The sequence below is a fragment of the Calliopsis andreniformis genome, chromosome 7 (assembly GCF_051401765.1).
Source record: "Calliopsis andreniformis isolate RMS-2024a chromosome 7, iyCalAndr_principal, whole genome shotgun sequence".
NCBI lineage: Eukaryota > Metazoa > Arthropoda > Insecta > Hymenoptera > Andrenidae > Calliopsis > Calliopsis andreniformis.
The window spans coordinates 8,506,609-8,527,104 of record NC_135068.1 but is presented as its reverse complement, the minus strand read 5'-3'; the positions used below and the strand labels follow the sequence as shown (position 1 = coordinate 8,527,104).

General features: G+C 44.1%; 1 protein-coding gene across 1 annotated transcript in view; it reads right to left on the bottom strand.

Moving 5' to 3' along the window:
• Nucleotides 1–20,496, bottom strand: part of LOC143181467 (neural cell adhesion molecule 2) — a 71,138-nt gene that overhangs the window by 13,826 nt on the left and 36,816 nt on the right. Inside the window, exon 3 of the mRNA XM_076381858.1 lies at nucleotides 10,257–10,405. Within this exon, the coding sequence (XP_076237973.1) occupies nucleotides 10,257–10,405 (149 nt within the window). The remainder of the gene's footprint in view (nucleotides 1–10,256; nucleotides 10,406–20,496) is intronic.

Genomic DNA, 20,496 nt, shown 5'->3' with positions numbered 1-20,496 from the left:
AGTTTAGGAACAGAAGAGCCTCGCCATTTTTCCATCGCTTAGAGTGGTCGATCGGGCACGCGGAACGCAGAGCCTCATTTCGACCTCTTCCGAATTGGAAACACAGGTAACGAGCTGTTGCTCGGGTAATAATTATGCATATTAGCCCGATATTCGAATCATCCGTTAATACGCGTATCAAACCGCGTGCACGTCGAACGCGTCAGGATAACGAGACAAACAGGGTGCATATTCCCTGCTCGGTCGCTCTCCATCAACCAGCGAACGTCATTTCCGCGGGCCAATCATGGCCACTGGCTCGTTCGATAGAAAATAGGCCGATCTAGTTTCTGGTTCGTTTGCCTTTTACTATCCACGCGTCGAATGGCCGTCCGCGATCTCGTTGATCGAGCAGGCTAACCTCGCGATCCTTCCACGAGAAAGGAGACATGATTTTTCATGTTTCGAGTTTGCCAGTGTTTTATAGAAATCTGAGCACAGTGCTACATTACACGATGGGGTGAAAGAATTGCTACGGTTACACAGCGCTGCAGGTGCAACTGCGATTCTCTTATCCGCGTATTTTTCGCGAGGTTAAAAGTACTTTTCAGTTACAGGGAAAAAGTCGAATTTATAAGCTACGGCTTATGTCTTTCGAACTATGTACCTCCAGGCTAATATTCTTAATTACGATCAGAAGATTCTGTATGGTTAAAGGAGGGAATTGTGTTCGCGATCGCTTGGGAGATTATTTTAGGTTATGGTCGTTCATGAGTTGTTTATTTTAAGAGGTTTACATTTTGGATTATTCGAAAATATTTGTACGAATTGCTATTGCGAATTTGTTAGATTTAGAATCTCGTAGATCAATCGAGAAAAATATTAAAATCGATGCTTCTGAATAAACCTACAAAACACAGAAGGTAATGTGAATATTATTTGACTTAATGTTTTACTACATAAATATAAGTCTCCATATTCTCATTATTTTGTCATCGTAAAAGTTCAAATATCTTTGTGTAAACGCGTTAATTGAATTTTAACTGAATTATTTGATTTTCCTCGAAGCAGTAATAAACTTAAGATTTTGAATTTCACATTCGATTCCATTAACAATTGGACAACATTTCATACGCCTGAAATATAATACCTACTGATATATAAAAAGGTCTTATTATATAATATATTCATCGTTCTACGAGATATTCAGATTCAATATTTTTGTGACCACGGTAACCATATTTTCAATATTCTGAAAATTGGAGTTACACGGTTTCAAAATAAATGGCTCATGTGATTCGAAAGAGGATCATCAGCATGGATGAAATTTGTGGTTGAACGCATCGATTCCGACGTCCATATGAAAATTTGAAAAGCGCCCAAAATTGTACCATTAAAGATAATTATGAAACGCGCTGCCTGATCACAAACTTCCCAATTATTCAAATCCCCGACCACTAATGTTCGCCCCACCCCAATCGTCCATCACTGCTGGCTCGATTGAAAATAGTACCACGTTTCAGCGATCTTTCGTCCCTTGTTCGCTAAGGGGAATTCACGGATTGCCCCTCGGATCGATTAGTAGTCCAGCGAGAGGTAGTCGTGTAAATGGTGGATCGTTTGAACTTCTTGAATAAAAGATGCAGAAATGGAAAAATACGAAATACCCAACAGAACAGATCTCAGTGCCCTGAGGAACCAATAGAAAGAAATGCAATTGCATACAGTGACTTTAAAATGCATATTCTACAGGAAATGATTTTTATTTATTTGAAATGCAAATAGTTTCGAAAATAGTTTTTTGCCTTTCCTATGCGCAATGGCAGCAAATACTATGATCCATATTTATTATTTGACCAAGTTTCCAAATACATAATAGGTATTTCTAGCGAGACATGAGACATAACCTATAAATCTTGCAGTCGTACGACATATGGAACATGCAAAATTTCCTAACAAATATTGATTTAACTGTAATGTATACATGCAGAATGTAGGGTGAATGTAGAATTCTACATTCTGCAATAATTCTGCTTTGAAAAGAATCAAAAGATGCGGAATAAAATTGATGTGCTGGTTACTATTAGTCACAAGTTACATTTAACCTAATTCTATTAATATAATCTGGAAATATTCTATTTCTATTTCACATTACTCATTTATTGAATTAGAGTATCTAATATTAGATGTCACTGACATTCATCAATAATAAAAAAAAGTCCCTAGGATACCATTAAAGAGATCAATACGATCTAGGTAATTTTCCCCTACTCCCACTTGTAACATGCAATAAAAAGACAATAATAGAAAGAATTCCTCAACGTGCCCATTCAACAAATAAACGTATCGGATGGACGTGCCCAAAGCGGCAGCATTTTTCGGAAAACTTATCCCACCGTTTCCGCAATCACGTCCAAACGCTGCAAAGTCAAACTTTCCGCGGCGGTTCTAGAGACAATTCGCCATCCCAGCTGGAAAATTGGAGAAGTTCTCCAGCTCCCTTTGGGGATTTTCCCGGGGACTTGAAGCGCGTGTACCGATTCCCGAAATATTCATATTACCCCGACCAAACGCGCGTTATTTATCCCCAACAACAGCGGTCGAATGTAATACCGAGAACGTTTCGGTTACTCATGTATCGAAACACTGGGCACGTTTACGCGGCTCACGAACAATCGCTGGGCGCTATAAAAATATTTTACAGCGATGCCAGAAAGCGGGATAAAATAATTCCCCAAGCGTCCCCTCGTGCGATCGGGTTATTTTTATTAGCTCGACAGAAACAATCAAACGATTTACATTCCATTATAGAGGATTCGGGACATTATTACGTTTGATGCTGTATGAAACACCGCCCCAGCCGCGGTGACCTATGTGCACGTTCCCACGAAGGGAAATCTATATCCCCAGTGTTTTACGTTACGGTTGCTTTATATTAAACAATTTTTTTACGGGCGAGTTTGTGTAAAAAGTATACGACCCATCGACTGCCTGGAATTTCCTTCGACGCTGTAACCCCTCTTTTAAGGGTGCTTTTTACTGCCCTGTGGTTTCACCGACGCAGAAAAGATGCTGTGGAATCTTGGGAAATAATGGAGGCGAAATAAGCAACCATATAATTCTGAATTACGGTTTCGTTAAGAGGAGGTTCGCTTGGACCGAATTTCAAGCCGCTGGAAACTAAAGAGCAATCGAGAGCTACTCAATCAAAACTGGCTCACTCGAAGCCTCGAAGAGCAGGGCTATATTCGCCGAGCAAGTTATCCGGTTGCTATCTGCTCTAAAATTAACAGGGCTCCCATTTTATGGGCCACGGACGTGTGCTGGATCGCGAAGCGGGTGTTACCTGAAAACTCGCCCCGCTGTAGAGCGCGCTCCAGCATGCGGACAAATAGAAAATTCATGGTTACCGAGACACGCTTCGCCAACGTGTCAGAGTGGTAAAAAATTGCTGCTCCGAGGCTCGGTCGGGGCGCATGCGCGGTGCTCCTCGGTCAATCGGTAGGACGAACGAAACGCTCGCAATTACCGAATTTCTGTTTTCGACAAACACGCTCCGATTGCCAGCGATCGCGGAAAAAAGAGAATGGACCGGATGGTGTGTTTGTTTTACGACCTACTGGCTCTGATGAAATTTCGTGTTATGTCATCCGAGCGATACTCGACGCGGGCGCGAGCAGCCTTCCGATTGCAGTCGTTGGGCGTCGCGCTGCACGGGCACGTCCGATCGAATTTTTTTACCTCTTCCTGTCGTATCAGCAGTTGCAATCGGACCCGTCCGCCTTCGCGGTTCCAATTGAAATTCTACACGAGCGTGAATCGATCTTTGGCCAGCGCTAGGTGTCCTTTTGTACGCGGCGTCGCGTCCTGCATTCGCAGTCGTGTCGCTCCGGAGCGCGCGCCTCCCCTGCAGAAGGCCACCTTGCTAGGCGTCACGCCGATACAATAGGCCCACCCGATATCTGTTTGCACGCGAAGAAAGCCATTTATTGTCTCCGAGCGACGGTGATATGGACACAATGGACAATTGGAGCCTGCTCTGCATTGGTGTGGTAACTTATAAAAAATCTAGTTTTGAGTTAGAAATGTAGTGTTATTAAAAATTATATAATTAATGATATTCTTAGTAATAAATACCTAGATACAAATTTTTATTTGTTATTTTGTATTTCTGTTCTATGTGCAATTTTGAGAGTAATTAGAATGTTTAATTCTTTGTATTACCGGCGACTTCAAATAAACAAATATTAATAATGTACTATTCTTTTCAGATCCTAAATATAATTAGATTATTATACATAAACATAAAAGTTTTATTTGGGTGGTTTGCTTCAGTATAGATACCCTGTATATGTTATTTGAGAAAAATTGTAAAACACTGTTCAAAAATAGGTATTTATATTTTAACACCCCAATACAGAAGAGGATCCAATTACTTCTGTCAGTGGACTCCCATCTTCTCTGGCTCTCTAGACTATTGACACGCAAGTACGCCTATGGTGACAAGTGTGATCACACTTTTTTTTGGAATTTAGAGTAGAATTTTGTGCCAGAAATGAACGTTACCATTTCCTGTCACAGACTATCGCAATTTGTAGCAATTGCATCGACATGGCTGAAGTTAATAGAGAAAGGTTTCGAGGACTCGTAATTCGCCCGAATACTAATTCGCATTAATGGCGTATTGTTTCCATACCAGAAATAGTATCATCGGCTGCATCTGTTGCAGTGGCCATTTCTGTGCATTGGCAATTGCTCGCGCGCGATTGCGCTTCATTGCGTATGCCTCGATGACTGTGGCTCCCCTGACTCTGGTCTAACTGTTGTGCTATTGTAATTTCGGGCGAGGCCTGTAGAAGTTTCCTGGGATTCCAAATGGGCATCCCTCTGACTTGGGCTTCCCCTGATTTCCAAATCCCCTGGAAAGAATCTGTCCCTGGCAAAAGGATAATCGACTTCTATCGCGAGGATCAATCGCAGATTAGGTTTAAGATAACGAGGTCACGATCCGACTCTTTCTCTTGAGCCTCGCTCGGTGACGAGGCACAATCGGAAAGAAAATGATCCCTCGATCGCGGGAATATAGGGCGAGGGGATTCGGGTCATGCACAGCAGTGAATAGTGAATGTAGTGAATAATTGTTCAAACGCGGAATTAAATCGTCTCCGATCCATTTCAAGCCTCCGTCTCTTTTCTCCTGAGAGTCGAAACGTAGAGGAAAAATTTGCGAACCGAAAAGCTCGAAGCTTCTTCAGCGTTCAGTCTACCTATTCCATCGTCGTGCTGCACCTACGCAACATTTAACCTACGAAGCTGTAACGAGGGTTTCTCGGTATTCCAGCGATTTCGCTTTCCTGGATGTCTGTACCAGGGAAGTGGGATGGTTTCCGCGCAATTACCACCACGGAACCGTAGCTTCTCACGAGAATTGGGTCGTGCAAACGTTTAGTCTTCTCTTGTGTGCTTCGAGGTGTCGGTCATCTTGTTCACTGGCTTTTATTAGAAAGCATCGTGATCACGTAGTTCAGTTTCGTTTATGAGGCTAGACTTGGTTTCGCAGGAGGAAATTGATATTTAGTTCCTTTTGAAGATTGTTGAAGGTCTGTTGATTAACCCTAGAAAGTGGTTTATAGATAGCTCTGCGGAGCAGTAGCTAGATCTGTTGTAGGATACCTGTATGGTGTAGGTTGTCTTTAGAGTACAGAATCTGATTCAAGTCTGAACCTCTAGGGTACCTTTAGACGCGAAATAGTATTATACTTAGGAGCAAGTGATCAGACATCAGCAATCCAAGTTACAGATTCCCACTTTCAAAACTACACTTAACCTAACTCTAATTATAGTCCCTAGTTTCCTCATGTTCCTCTATATTCACTGATTCATATCAATCAGGTTGAGAACCACTGTCGACAACCCAGAATCAGTATATGCCGTAGGGGAATATTTGACCAAGTGATGTGCTAACATCTAACCCAAGTACCAAGTTAAAAAGGTTACTGAAATTACCTGAGAAGCCAGTTGCCAGCTTCTCAGAGAATCACAGTAGCCGTGAGAATCTCTGTAGACACAAAATACCCTACAGAAAGGACAGTTCCAACTTGACTAACCTCGATATCCAAAAATAACGTTCAGTATCTCCATTTTCACAGTGCATAAAGTTCGTTCACAAATGTCATCACCTGGATTCTCGATGTATCACGTTTCTCGAAGCCCAACCAACCCAGCAGCGGGCCTAGCTTCCATCCTGATAGCAGTTCCGGTCACTGGGGCTCCCGATAGCGCTCTTTAATCGCGCTCGCGAGATTTCCCCTCTGTTCCTTTCTTTTCGGGTCCCCAGCGCGCTTTGATTTGCCGCCGGTGTAATTAACTGCTGTCAGCGGCACATGCGCTTTGAGGCAGCCGATGAGGAGGAGAGAGCAGACGAGAAGATAGCGAAGGAAAGGGCCAGAGGGAGGCAGAGGCGTTCCTCACGCTATTGTCCTGAAGCATGGATTTCTCACCCTGTCGTGATCACGTTCTCCCTCAGACAGCCACCCTGTCACGGCTCTGTCCAACTCTCCCTCTTATCTACCTACTTATCCCGCTTTCGTACCTTCTCGCCGCGGATCGATCTCACGTTCTTTGTTCGCGCCTTCATTGGGCTTGTCTGACAATGGACTCGCGACAGGTGTTAACTGAATTTCTGGGTGCCTGGGAATACATCTCCATGAGAAAGTATGCTCTACTGATGCCTTCCTGGCGCTTTTAGTCTCAACATAGGCTCCAAGAGTCTTCCTTTTGAAACTGACGAGGTGTCTATAATCCTGGCCCCAGCAAAGTATCAAAGGAGTGTATGTAAAGCCATTTGCAGTCAGGATCCCCAAGTTCAGCCTTCCTTCGAGTACCAAATTCTGCTCCTAACTGTTATCATTCAGAACTAGAAGCTGTCAATCCGTGTTAAATGTTTTCCGCAATTGAGCATCCCTTCGCACGTGTCTTCACGCAGCGTGGCTCGTGCTAGCATTTGTGGAAGCTCTTGGTATGCGGAGCAATTTATCGTTGACGAGTGCACGCGGCTATTCCGTCGCTAGTGGGACGGAAAATCAATCCTGCGTGTACTTCCGTAGCGGTAATGGCCCGCGACAGAGTCAAAGCTTAGCCGCTGTGTCCTCGAGCTTAAAGGGCGAGGGGAATACGATTCTCACGTGCAATTTCTCTGCAATGAAGAACCGGATTTCCAACGCCGTTGGGGATTTTCTCAGGATTATCTCCTCGTTATGCATTTTAAAGCGCTGAGAGACAGGTCCTCTTCCAATTCTTCCCGAGTCGCGCTTAAAAATGAATTAAATATCATTACTAAAATATCCGCTGTAACGAGAATCGTTACACGCGAAACTGCTTGGAACACGCAGCTCTTCATTCCGTTATCGTAAATTCAATCGCAGGATTAACTCTTTGCACGGGCTACGTGCTTGCCATTCCCCGAGCTGCTTTCTTATTATCATAGAAGCTATCAGCGAGGTTCTAACATGGATTATTGACATAAAACCGCTTTACTATTTCTCGCAGAAGCTTTCTGCAACACAGCTACGTCTGAGAAAAAGTGAAAATCTGGCGAAATATTTAAAACCTTTTTCTGCTTCTCTTTCTAGATTCTTCTTAACTGCCCCAGGGTGTACTATTACATCCAAGCTAAAGAACAGTGGCATGGGTTTCATGTTATTCAAACATCTCCCATTTGCATCGAAACAAAAGCCTGCTCCCTCATCACGTGATTCCTTTCAGCATCTCACAAACCCCTTACCGTTTTTTTCACCCCTATGCCCCTATGAGAGTTTGCTCCCTCTCACTCTGAAGAAGCGAAAAACCAACATAGAAAGTACTCGCTCTTATCGAAGCGTTCCAGCAACCGAAACTCGAAATGTCACCTGAAAGTTTGTCAGGAGGACATTAATGCTGTTCCTCGAAGTAGGCGAAGCCCCAGTAAGGGGGACAAAATTACGTCATAGCGGAGCGATTCCGCACACCTACGTCGTGAATAATGCAGCATGAATCTTAATCACGTTCTCGTTGCACATACTCACGGGAAATACAAATTCCTCCTCAGCAATTTCCACGCGCGTCTGAGCGTGGGGGTCAGGGAAACCGCTGCGTTGACGCTTGCAACATTAATACCGAGAAATTACGCTCCACCTGGAGGTTGGCGGCCCTGCCCGCGCTCGGACCACCTGCCCTCTTTCAGCCTCTCGCTTCCCTGGCGCAGTTTGTCCCACCGACTCGCCCTTTTCTACGCCCGAGTCCCCCGATTTCAGCTTTTCGCCGCGGTGACCTCAGCCCCGAGGCTTGCATACACCCAGCCTCGTTTCCGATCATTTATTAACGAGCACACCGCGTGGGAAATGGCGGAGAACGCGTGCATTGATTCCGACGTCGTTGAAATGCAGCGTGTGGGCTGCCTCGGTCAGGTGGAGTCAAAAACGGTCTCGCGGCGGGGTTAATAATTGAACACGGCTGAGGGTTGATATTTGGGACCTCTGAGTCTTTGGAGAAGCGCTGTTTCTGTCCGTTGGATTTGATACTAGGTCAGTGGAACAAATTTCGTGTAGGAGGATTTGTCGACCTGGTATGATTCTCTCATAAGTGCACCTATATTGTATTGAATCGTCAGCAGAGTGTTCAGTTTCCATAGTGGTTTTTATTATGATAACAATCCACGTATCCCAAAATCCATCTACTGACTTATGTCTAGCAAGCAGACCAAACAGTTTTGACGTATTGTTAAAGTCTCTGACGGATTAAACTCCTGGGGGATTGAAAGGCACTTTCCGCGGAATTGAAGCCTCCGTAATCATCAGCAATCCCCGCAAGCGCACGGTTTTGAAACGCGCACTACCTCGCGACAGTGTACGTGCAATTTACAACGCTGGTGTTTGTCGACTCTCCCGCGCTGTACAATACCGCGCAAACTTGTGTACAGGGTGTACACTTCCTTGGTGTGCATTGGCGCGCGTGTGGCATGCCCACATACTGTGACCCTGTTGCCTTGTGCGCAGATCCGAGTCCATTTGTATACGCTACCCCTTGTAGGCTTCATCTAGAACGCGGACATAGCGTGTCTCAGATGTACATTGAAATATTTAAGAACAGTGGGAAGCTGGAAGAAGGCAGAAAGTGTCCCATGGCAGTTTTTGGAAGGATTTTTTATATGGGATAAATTTGGATTAGATTTCTTGTGGGATAGGGTAAGAGCTAAGTTATATCAGGTCCAGACTAGGTCTGGATAGGTTAGATTTTGGGTTAGACTTCCCCTAGACTAGGACCAGACCTAGATTACAATGAGTCCAAGTTAGGCTAGGTTTAAAAACAGGTTATGTTGGGTCCAGACTTGGTCTGGATAGGTCAGTTCTGAATTAGGCTTCCCCTAGACTAGGACAAAACCTAGATTAAGTTATGTCTAAGTCACGATAGGTTTCAGAATAGATTATGTCAGATCTAGACTAGGTCTGAGCTTGATTTTCCCTTAACTATGGCAAAGCTCAGGTTAAATCATGTTCAAGTCAGGCTAGGTTTGAAAATAAGTTATGTCAGGTCTAGCCTAAATCTGGATAGGTCAGATTTGGGTTGAACTTCCCCTAGGATAAGACTGAGATTAAATTAGACCCAAATAGGATTCGTCCAGGTTAGACCTCCTTGTTCTCGTTTTTCGGGCCATTGAAAGTCTCGAAAGTTTCACATAGCTTAAAGCGCTACTGCTTACTGTTACCTCCCACTTGCAAACCTAGTGAAACTCGCGAGGCTCCGTTTACCTGCAAGACTGTTAAGAATTTCAGCACTTCCAGACACGGACAGAAGTTGCTCTAGACTTTACAAGATTTTCAAGGCTTTCGATCACAGAGATTTTACGGAACGTTTTCAGGCTTCTTTAGCCTTTGTCTCTAGTTGTCTTGGGATAGCTGGAATCCTGTTAGCACAGGTAAACTCGCGATTTCGAGGGGAGAAGAGGGTTTCGTGAAACGCTTTAAGACTTCTCGAGTTTCTATCCTTCATCTTGGCCATCTTGGGACACTCTGAATCCTATTACTGACTATTTTACGAAACGTTCGAGACTTTCAAGCTCCCTGTCTCGAGCTGTTTGAATCCCATTAACGAAGAGGTCTGAGTATTCCGGGATTTTTCATTCGGTATGTTCTCGTGATTAAAGGTCTTGTGGAATGTTTTAAGATCTTGCATATTCCTGTCCCTGATTCAGGTCGCCTTGGGATGCTTTAAATTCCATCGTTATATCTAAGTATACTCACTATTCCTGGACCAGTGAATTTACAGGGGAGCAAAGCGTTGCCGCCAGTCTGCGCCAGGACATCTTTGACAGGCACGGCTACCGAAGGAATGACATTATTCTGGATTCGAGTCCCCTCGTTGGCTGGCCTCTCACCGCGAATAGCACCATCTGGAAATATTGAAAAGTATCCTTGTGTAGTTGCATGTCTACCTCGACGAAACTAGGTTACGTGGAAAAGGACAACGCAGTGCCATCATGAGCGCTAATGCCAAGTGCCAATAATGAGAGAGGGGAACCTCTCCACCAAATATGGAATATTCTGAGATTTTTAAGCTTAGAGTTCTCAGATAGAACCAACTATCAATTAACTTATATTCATCCCTGTTGATTACAGCAGTCAGTAAGGATTCTTAACGAAACGAAGTTCGAAGGTACGCTAGCCTCTGGCAGTAGTATATTGAGAAAGTTGAGTGTAGGTTGGGTGGAAAGTTTTTACCTTGCGTGTACACATACACATTCACTTCGTTGCACGAAGCTCGTTGTCGCTACGCTTTCATCCTCTCGCTATTTTTCCATGTTTTTATGGGTCGCAGCCTCAGAACCAACGTACCTCGATTTACACTGGCACTGCTCCTCCGCCACAGTTTAAAGACAACGAAGTTGTTCCCGAGTAAACATGGAGTTTCGTTGGTCGCCGTGGACGGAGAAGGGTATCGAGTAACGTATGTGTAACGACTTGGAGCTCAGCCGAAAACTCAAGAAACAGCATTACTCGAGAGTACCCTACGATTGCTGGAAGTCACGGTTCCAGTCGTTGCGCTCCCTGTCGATTCGACCAGCCAAAAAGTCGTGCCAACCTGCTAGTGGCCTCTGTTAACCTTTTTGCAGAACGCATTTTCGTGTTGCACTCGTGATAGCGTGACTCGTGCCAAGTTTCGCTTTTGGATTATTTGTGGTTATTGCGTGTCGATCTTCTCAGGGTTGAAGTGGGTAAAGATGTAGACTGATAAAAGCAGATAATCTGCAATTTTTGGCTTCTTAACAAGGCAGCACAAGAAGCAGAACAGCTGGAGTAACCAGTTGAGAGCAGGAGAAGGAGACATAAAACCAGGATTGCCACATGAATTCCCTCCTTGGGTATAGTGGGTAAAATTGAGAGATGAGGGAAGAAATAACGGGTGTCCTATTGAAATAGGTTTAAGCTGAGACACAACCGACACCTTATAGCACAAAATATAGGCCACCTGGTATTTGTTCCCCATCCCCCAATTTGTCACGCTACACTCAAAGAGGGAATTCATGCGGCAACCCTCTATAAAACTAATCAAGAGCAGATACAGTAGCGTGTATCAAGCTGCTAGCTTATGACGAATATTTCATTAGCCTTCAGAGTTCACAGTTCAGAGGCATGGATGATGTATATTTCAAGGAAAAAAATCCTCTGGCTGCTCCAAAGCAAGGTGGTCCATGTCCGCGGAAGTGGGCCATCTTACCAAATCCCGTACTATCCGTATCAAAAGTTATGGTTCCAGCTCTGCTGGTGCGATTTGAAATGTTGCCTGGGGCGATAGTCGCAACTGGGTCGTTGGTAATTATTGAAGTTATTCACTTAGCCATGTAGACGGAAGCGAGGCGGCCGCAGAATTTAAGATTCACTCTACGTGCGCCACTCAAAGGATGACTTTCTCTGTCCCTGTCGACCGACTGTCACCCCGTTTCGTTGGCCACCACCCGCCTATCCACGACGTCCGCTGCCATCCTGGTTGACGAGCTTCTTAAATTGCATTACCTATTAGAGCGAGTGCCTTAAAATTGTACGCTTCTCCAACCGTGACTGCTAATTTACACTGGAGAAGGGGAGAAGGGTCATGGTAATTCGGGGTTAGCTCGACTTATCTGCTTGGCTGCGATAGTCGCAAAGGGAGAGAGCCTCTCCTCTGTCTCTTGATTAAAGCGACGATTTTTTGACTTTCACGAGATGAAATTATGACGCATTACTTAGGGAGCAGAAGCAATCTGGCCGAGGACGGGTCCTCTTTTGAGGATCGGCCATTGAAGTCTGCTCGGGGGAATCGGGTTCAAATTGGAGACGGAAGGAGATGGGTCACTTCATAAGTAATGTCGTTCCTTGCGAGGCACTTTGTCTTGGAACAGGGAATATTGTTTAAAAAAGGAATCCCGAGGTCTGTAGCTTCTGTGTCTCTCATTCGATTCACGTTCCAATATAAATCACGACATGATGCCAGCCAGTTTATGTGACAGTGTTCTAATAAAACAGAAGACTGGGGACAGTAAGAGATTGGCTGAGAAGAATGGCGAAGCGATGCTCTTGTCGAGTGCTTCGATTGAAATTCGAATTATGTCTTCACGCGAACGAGTCCCGAGGGACGATAAACTTTCATCTAAATTATTCCCCACAGTGTGTAGCATGGCCACCCGCAGCAGGCAATTTCTTTGCGTCACCACCCACAGGGGGTCTCCAGTTTATGGCTCCTGGGACGAGATAAACGACCAGATAAACAAGATGGATTCCACAGAGCCTCACGTATCGTGCCAAATTGAATCTCCGTCCAAGTGCGATCGCAATAATCTCGTTAACAGTTTTTGCGAAGATGAATGCCGCTTGTTCGTCCAGCGGACTCGATTAATCGACTGTATGGACACATTTCGACATCAATGCGTCACCGTGGACACTTGAAGCAAGCTGACATTTGTATTCATCGCCTTGGCGCTTCAGTGCGATTACGCTTTCCATTTGGGAATCTATACCCAGGCCAGCTTCACCGCAAATCCTAGCATGCTCTGATTATGAAGGATCCTCTTGCAGCGAAGTCCAGTCTGCACGCTAAACGAAGTTGTGTTTCGCGCCAATTGCACGGCTGGTCGAGTTGCAGTCATTAAAAAGATTGAAAGCAGGAAGATAGTGGTTGAAATCGATCGATATCGCTGCGATACGTTTTCTCTGGCAAACGACCAGTTTATCGGTACTGCGCATACGTCACGAGCTCGCGGGTTATTACAGCCCCGTGGTACGCACAATAGCTCAGATTTCTCGGCTGGCTCTAAATGAGCTTTGCTGCAGTTTATTTTGCGGACCAAGACGCTGCAGGTGCAATACGTTTCCTCTACGTCATCGTTGACATCGCTGGTAATCTTTGCCAGCGGGCTAACGCGACCCCTGATGACATCAGCACAGAGCTGGCGCCGAGCGACGATATCACGTATGAGCAACGTGCTTTTCTTATGTGGGGTCACTGTATCATTTCTGTCATAATGGGGGTATCTCCAGAATCTTTTAGTAAATGTGGCTCCATGTTTCGTAAGATGGAATTGATATAAGAAGGAAGGAAAAGGGGCCGAGGTTATGAAGGGGCTTAATCGTTTATGTTTTATTAATCAAATAAGGACTCTGCCAGAAGTTACTGTTACACCGAAATACTACGTGAAAATCAATGTGTCCTTAACTTATATGTACTGACATGAACCTGATCATAGTCAAAATGTTACAGATTCGAGATGTACTACTTCCTCAGCGTTTGACTATACTTATTCTGCCATGTATGATCATTTTCAGATATTTCCACTGCGTCTGATTATATTCGAGACATACTACTTACTCGACGTCTGACTGTATTCGAGGTTGTACTACTTCTGTTACGTCTGATCATATTTAGGATATCTTCACTGCGTCTGACTTCATTGGAGACGTACTACCTTCAACATGTCTGACCATATCAAGGTTCTTCTACTTCACACGTGTCTGCTTATGTTGGGGTTGATACTAGTTCCCTTATGTTTGACCTTATTCAAGGTACGTTCACTTCTACTGTGTCTCACTATATTCGAGTCATAGTGCATCCTTTATGCCTGACCATATTTAAACACGTCTACTTCCACTGTGTCTGACTATATTCAAGATTCTGCTACTTCCATTCCGTTTGATCGTATTCAAAATATTTCTACTCCCACTGTGTCTGACTTCGTTCGAGCTTATATCATTTCCATGATGTCTGACCACATTCGTGGAAATACTACTTTCAAGTATGTCTCACCATATTTGAGGCTACACTACTCGAATTACGTATGACCATATTCAATGTTTTACTATGTCCATAATGTCTGACCATATTGGAGGTTATGCTACGTCTATTATGTCTCACCATAATCGCGGATATACTACTTCCATTACGGTTGTCACTGAAACACTACGTGAGGAACACTGGAGCAGGTACAATCCATGGTACAGCAGGCGATGAAGTCGTGGTTGTAGATGCAGGACGTAAATATCTCCAATGGTGTATCAATGAGGATCTACGTCGCACGTTTGGTAGTGTCTGTGCACGATATTAGCATGTACAGGCACCGTAACCACCGACACGCGGCGGTTCACCTCATCGACGCAAGTTTCAACTATTCACGATAGACCGAGTATGATCGAGGCTCAAAGGCCTTTGACCAGCGCCAATGAATAAAGGCCTAGATGAACTTTGTAAGCCTTCGTGCAAAACCAGTCGCGATGCATTAATCTGGTAAACGAATACAGATAGCTTCTGAGATTTAGCTAGTGAGAGATAGGACGCTTAGTGCTGAGCTGACATTATGTATCTTATTCACACGTCTGATTAAGATCAGCACCATTTTCGTTTCACTGCAGTATCTATTCTGAAAATCAAGAAATTCTGTATATAGCAGCACTCAGTGACAGTATTTGTGGCAACGAGGGAAAGATCTTTAAGGAGAGTCATAAGCAGCTGTTTAAAATAAGTCCTCAGTGACAGACCCTTTTTTGCAATTCATATCTTCGTGTAAATTTCCTCGATAGTCGAAATGGTCGGTTACTCTGTGGCTAGCTGTAAATTAACCATCGCTAGTTTCGCAGCTATTCGGACGTGGAACAGTCAGAAATAGCCTCTCTGTTGCAAATGACGCTGTCCCGCCAGTGGATCGCCAGATCAAAGTTTGTTAGCCGATCCCTTTGACTGGGCCCAGGTAATACGGCATCGCGTTCCATTTTGTTTCCTCGATGATATCTAATGATCGAACGATATTAGGTCTAATGCTGGCTCGATGAAATTGTCAGTATTCTACCGCCGCTGGGTGATATTAGTTTAAGTAGTATAATCAATGGTTTAGAAGCCGCCAAACGTTTATGGGTTCGATCTGCTGGAGCACTCGCTGGGCCAACATTGTCGCTGTATAGCAGATTATTGTTTCGCAATTGGGTAGAGATATACTTTGGGAATTACGTGCCGCTGTAAAAGGCGATGCTCATTAACTTATAGTAAATGGGGTTCATTAACAGTTCTCTAATAAAATCAATATTAGCAGGGTATTTATAGAAGCTAACTACATAGGCCTGTCTGGCTATTAAACTTTAACGTGTGTAATGGGGGCATGACCTCACTTTTGTACCTCCAAATTATTTATACTCCACTTGGCCAAGGAACTGTGGATATTAATTCAATAGAAATTGAGTAATAATAATATTCTGCATTTTCTGCGAAACAAATTAGTTTTTACGGTTAAATCAGTCCAGCAAAGTTAGCTCTATGTTAGGCTAGGCTTAGATTAGGTATAGCCACTTTTACCATTCCTGACTATAGTCAAGATATACTACTTACTCCGTGGCTGATTATACTCGAGGTTATACTACTGTCAGGATGTCTGTCCATATTTAAAGTATTTCTACTTCTACTGCGTTGCTACGCAGATAAACCAGACTAGGTTTATGTTGATCTGGGTTAGGTTTTTGGTAATTAAATTAGTCTAGCAGAACTAGCTCTAGTTTAGGCTAGGGCAGACTTAGATAAATATTAGGTCTAGGCTAAGTTTAGGATAGGTTTAGGTTAGGTGTATTTATCATTATAGTAGTCTTGCAGAGTTAGCTTTAAGTTAGGCCTAGGCATGGATTAGCCTAGAGTTAGCTCTAGCTTAGATTTTTCGAGGGACAGTGTCGCTGCTATAGGCAGGGTTAGCACTATTTTAAGTTCCAGCCAGTCACGAACTGAAATAAATCTTTTCCGAGATTTACGAGTCAGTAACACCTCTACTGACAATGCCAGTTGTTGAATCGAAGATGGTTATAGCTGGCTTATCGTGTCTGTAATGCCTTATATCAACCGTAATAATCAGATCGCGCGTTTCAGACACGTACAGCCAATCTACATGAGGAAGGAAGTCGTAATAAGGAGAAGTCAGACGAAAGTTCGCTGAACAGCAGCCGACGTTCCCTCGAAGGTTCGAATTCTTCTGTGACTTATCAGCGGAAGCGGTTCGAGTGTCTTCCAGGGCGGAAACAGAACTTCCTAAAGGGAGAACGAAAGACGTTCCCCGTAATTGGACAATTTGCAAAGATGAATCGTCGGGGTGACGAAAGGCTGGAACTTTGGAGGACTTTCGAACAGCTTTTCTTGGGCCACTTAGAGTACGAGTCTTCGGAAAACAAGTGGAATCGAGACGCCCTTACGACCAGAGGGCGGAATTCCGCCCACGGTACTCGAAAGTAGCCAATAACGATGCAAACAAGTTTGCCTGGACCTCAGCGTAGGAAACAAGAAACTATCCCTTTCGATAGAGGGTAAGGGTAGTTGGCAGTGTCGACTTTTCCAGAGAAATTTTCTCCTTCCGACGATCTATGGCCCTCGATCCGATCCGATGGTAACGTCGATCTTCCGGAATAAGTTTCTGGGAGGGGATGCTCGCTGTTAGGGGACTGTATAAATTTTCCTTTGATGCAGACACTTTTGCATGCGAAGTTTCTGATGGATGTCTTATATTAGGATTATAGCCTCAATGGGGTGGTTAATAGTGATGGTGAATTTATGAGGTGGAGGGAATATTAAGAGTGTTGTCTACACTTGGTCATCATAATACAGGGTGTACATTTAAATCGACTCTGTAAAATGGTCAAATATCTACGAAAATAGTTCCTTAAAAACAAAAAAAAAACAAAAATGTTTTTAACACAAAATGGATGGCTTCAATGAACCTGAATTCATAAATGAACTTGTTTCCAAAGGCTTAATTTTTGTATTTTTGCTTTGAATACTGTTTTCATCTTCGATCATATCTATACTGGGATCATATCTGTCCCAATACCTGGACGCTTAAGATGTCAAATGTTCCAGTAAATGGACAACCGAAAAATGTACATATCTCAACACTTGAATTTCCTAACAGTACTAAACTAACTTATGATAATATTTTTTGTTTTCTGTAAGTAACACTGATTTTATATTAGAATTTAAAATTAAAACGAAATAAAATTGGCATCAGTGTCCAAGTATCGGGACATGGTTAGCTACTGGGGCATTTACTTTAGACAAGTAAATAAATAACATTTGTTAAAGCACTTCAAAATTCCCAGCCCCTGCAGAGATTTTCGCAAGCTACTGAATTTGCCCCGAATCCGTGCTTCTCATATCCAGCAATCCTCCCTTTGCTTTTTTCGTGCTCCGCGATGGCACAATACGGGCCACCCCAAAATTTAGAATTTTGCTATTCCGGCGCTGTCACAAGGACCACCGCTCCCATCTCTACACGCTCATAATCAATGTAGTCACGTCCCACCCCTCGGCAGGGTCGAACAATGAAAGCCACGAGCCGCGACGCGACCTATGAAAGCGTCCCAGGAAGCGATTCTCGCTCGCCTTTTATTGCGCCGTAACTGTCACCATTAATGCTTATAAACCCCTGGCGATCCCTCCTGAACAGATTTCTGATGCACTAACAGCGTCGGCGAGTCGACTGGCGGCCGAGCTATGCCCTGGATAAAATATGTTCCTCCGCTACGCTCGAAGCGGCGCAGAGCACGCTTAACGAAGATAAAGGTATCGCCCTCCTCGAGACAAGTTGCTTCCGAGCTAAGAACCAGAGTGGCATGTTCGTTCGCCGTAACGACGTCAGATAAATCTCGGCGAATAATCTGGCGAGCAGCGCGTTAACGTGGACGAGCGGTTTTTGCTGCACTTTCGGCGGGGCCCGAAATAAGGCGAGGAGGGTCAGGGGGGTGCCGACGTTATTATTTATGCACTCCCGCGGTCGTTGGGCTCGAGCTCGTCGCTGCCACTTTCATTCAGTCTTCTGGCGTTCATTTTTCGGGTTCAACGTTTCGACGTGCGTGGGCTGCTGGATATTACGTTGCCTTTGCTATTGTTCTCTCATTGCTGGCTTCTTTCCTTTTGAATGTACTTGCTTTGTCTTTTTCCTGCTTTTGTGCTTTTCCTTTGTTTCGAGTGTTACTTGGACTTTTGGCGCCCCTTCTGCGGGGTTGTATTGTTGGGAGGTTGTAATGTAATGTAATTTCATTTCGGGAATGTACGAAGAATAAGGGGACGTAGAAATTGTTACTGCTTTCTTGATAAGGGTACTGTCAATGAACAGACATTGCCAGACGCTAGGAAAGTAGTATATCTTGAATATAATCAGGTACGGAACAAGTGGAAATACTCTGAATATTGTGAGTCATAATGGAGGTAGTATACCCTCGAATATATTCAGACACGAAGGAAGTAGTCTACCTCGAATATAGTTAGACGCGGTAGAAGTAGAAGTACCTTAAATATGGTCAGACCTAATAGAAGTAGTGTATCTCGAATATAGTCAGACACGGAAGAAGTAGAAGTACCTTAAATATGGTCAGACCTAATAGAAGTAGTGTATCTCGAATATAGTCGGACACGAAATAAGTAGCAGTACCTCAAATATGGTCAGACCTAATAGAAGTAGTGTATCTCGAATATAGTCAGACACAGAAGAAGTAGAAGTACCTTGAATATTGTCTGTTGTTACTAAATTACTAAGTAAATTTCTTGGTGTGTTTCTAACTATTTCAAACCTTCTTCAACAACTTGTAGCAAAGATGAAAAGATTGTATAACCCTCGCGAAAATGGCTTTCGTCCAGCCAGTTGCTAGATCTGCCATTTGGTCCATTGTGCGTCGCGTCCACTCACCAAAACGGGCTGCTCGCTTCCATTAAAAGGGAAATTTTCTTGGGACGAAAGAAGGCAGAGGGAAACGAGCATCGAATATCCTTCCTCTCTAACCTGCTGCGGCTGTTGGCTGCTCGTTTTTACAGGGCCGATGGTTTCCTTTTACGAACGACCGAGACAAAGGGAACTCGCGGGCCTGTCTCTAATTTAAAAGTGCGCTTAGAGGGCCGAGGAAAAATAATGCGATAAAGCGCGAAACTGCTTCGGAATATTTCATGAGCCTCGCCGCAGCGCGGTAGCTTCCTCGATGTTGAGTTACGTCGCTGGTTCATTTGCATTTCGATGGAGGGTACACTTTGAGGGTTAGTCAGCACTACTTAAGAGTTGTTGTTTATGGAGGTTGAGGCTTACTTAAATTTGGGAGAAACAAGTTGCTTTATAGGTGAACGAGGTTTATGTACTGGGTGTCTTAAACGGTGGAGATTTTGTGGGAGAAAATCAGTAGAAGGTATGGAATTTTTGTCTGACTCTATTCAACGCTATACTACTACCCTAGCGTCTGACTATATACGAGGTTATACTACTTCTCCATCGTCTGACTATATTCAACGCGATACTACTTCTCTAGTGTCTGACTATATACGAGGTTATACTACTTCTCCATCGTCGGACTATATTCAACGCGATACTACTTCCCTAGTTTCTGACTATATTTAAGGTTATACTACTTTCATTATATGTGACAATATTGAAGGTTGTCCTACTGGTAGAATGTTCAACGTACCTCATAGTCTCTAACCCTAAATACTACAAAAATCCTTTTCATCCCTTTCTACGACTTGCAACAAAGTTTCAACCGAGCACAAAGAACTCGTATCAATTTCTTAAACGTCGACGATTGAAAGGGTCGATCCTCGACGCGACAGTAATTAAATTCTCGGAGTCTAATCATTCCACTGATCCGCCCTTTCGTTGCTTTCAGATGTCGCCGAAGATACGGAGGATGAGGGGGAGGCCGCCGAGCGACGAGGAAACGAAAGAAATCGGAGGGTGGGCGTCGCAGAAGAACCGCGCGAAAAAGTGGAGACTCGAGGTGAAAGTGTTGAGGGGGTGCCCAAGGGTTGGGGGCAGCGACGAAGAGAGTCGAGCCTCTATCGGGCCGCTCTATCTACCAGTTTTGCTTCATCGTGAATACGAATGAGCTGCCGGTCGATCGGGCTGAAGCACTAATTGAGAAAGTTCGCCTGGTACCGCCGCTGGTGTTTCCCCTGGATGAAGATAGCCGACCACCTCTGGGGGAAAGTCTACTCGTCTATGCCTCTTCTTCG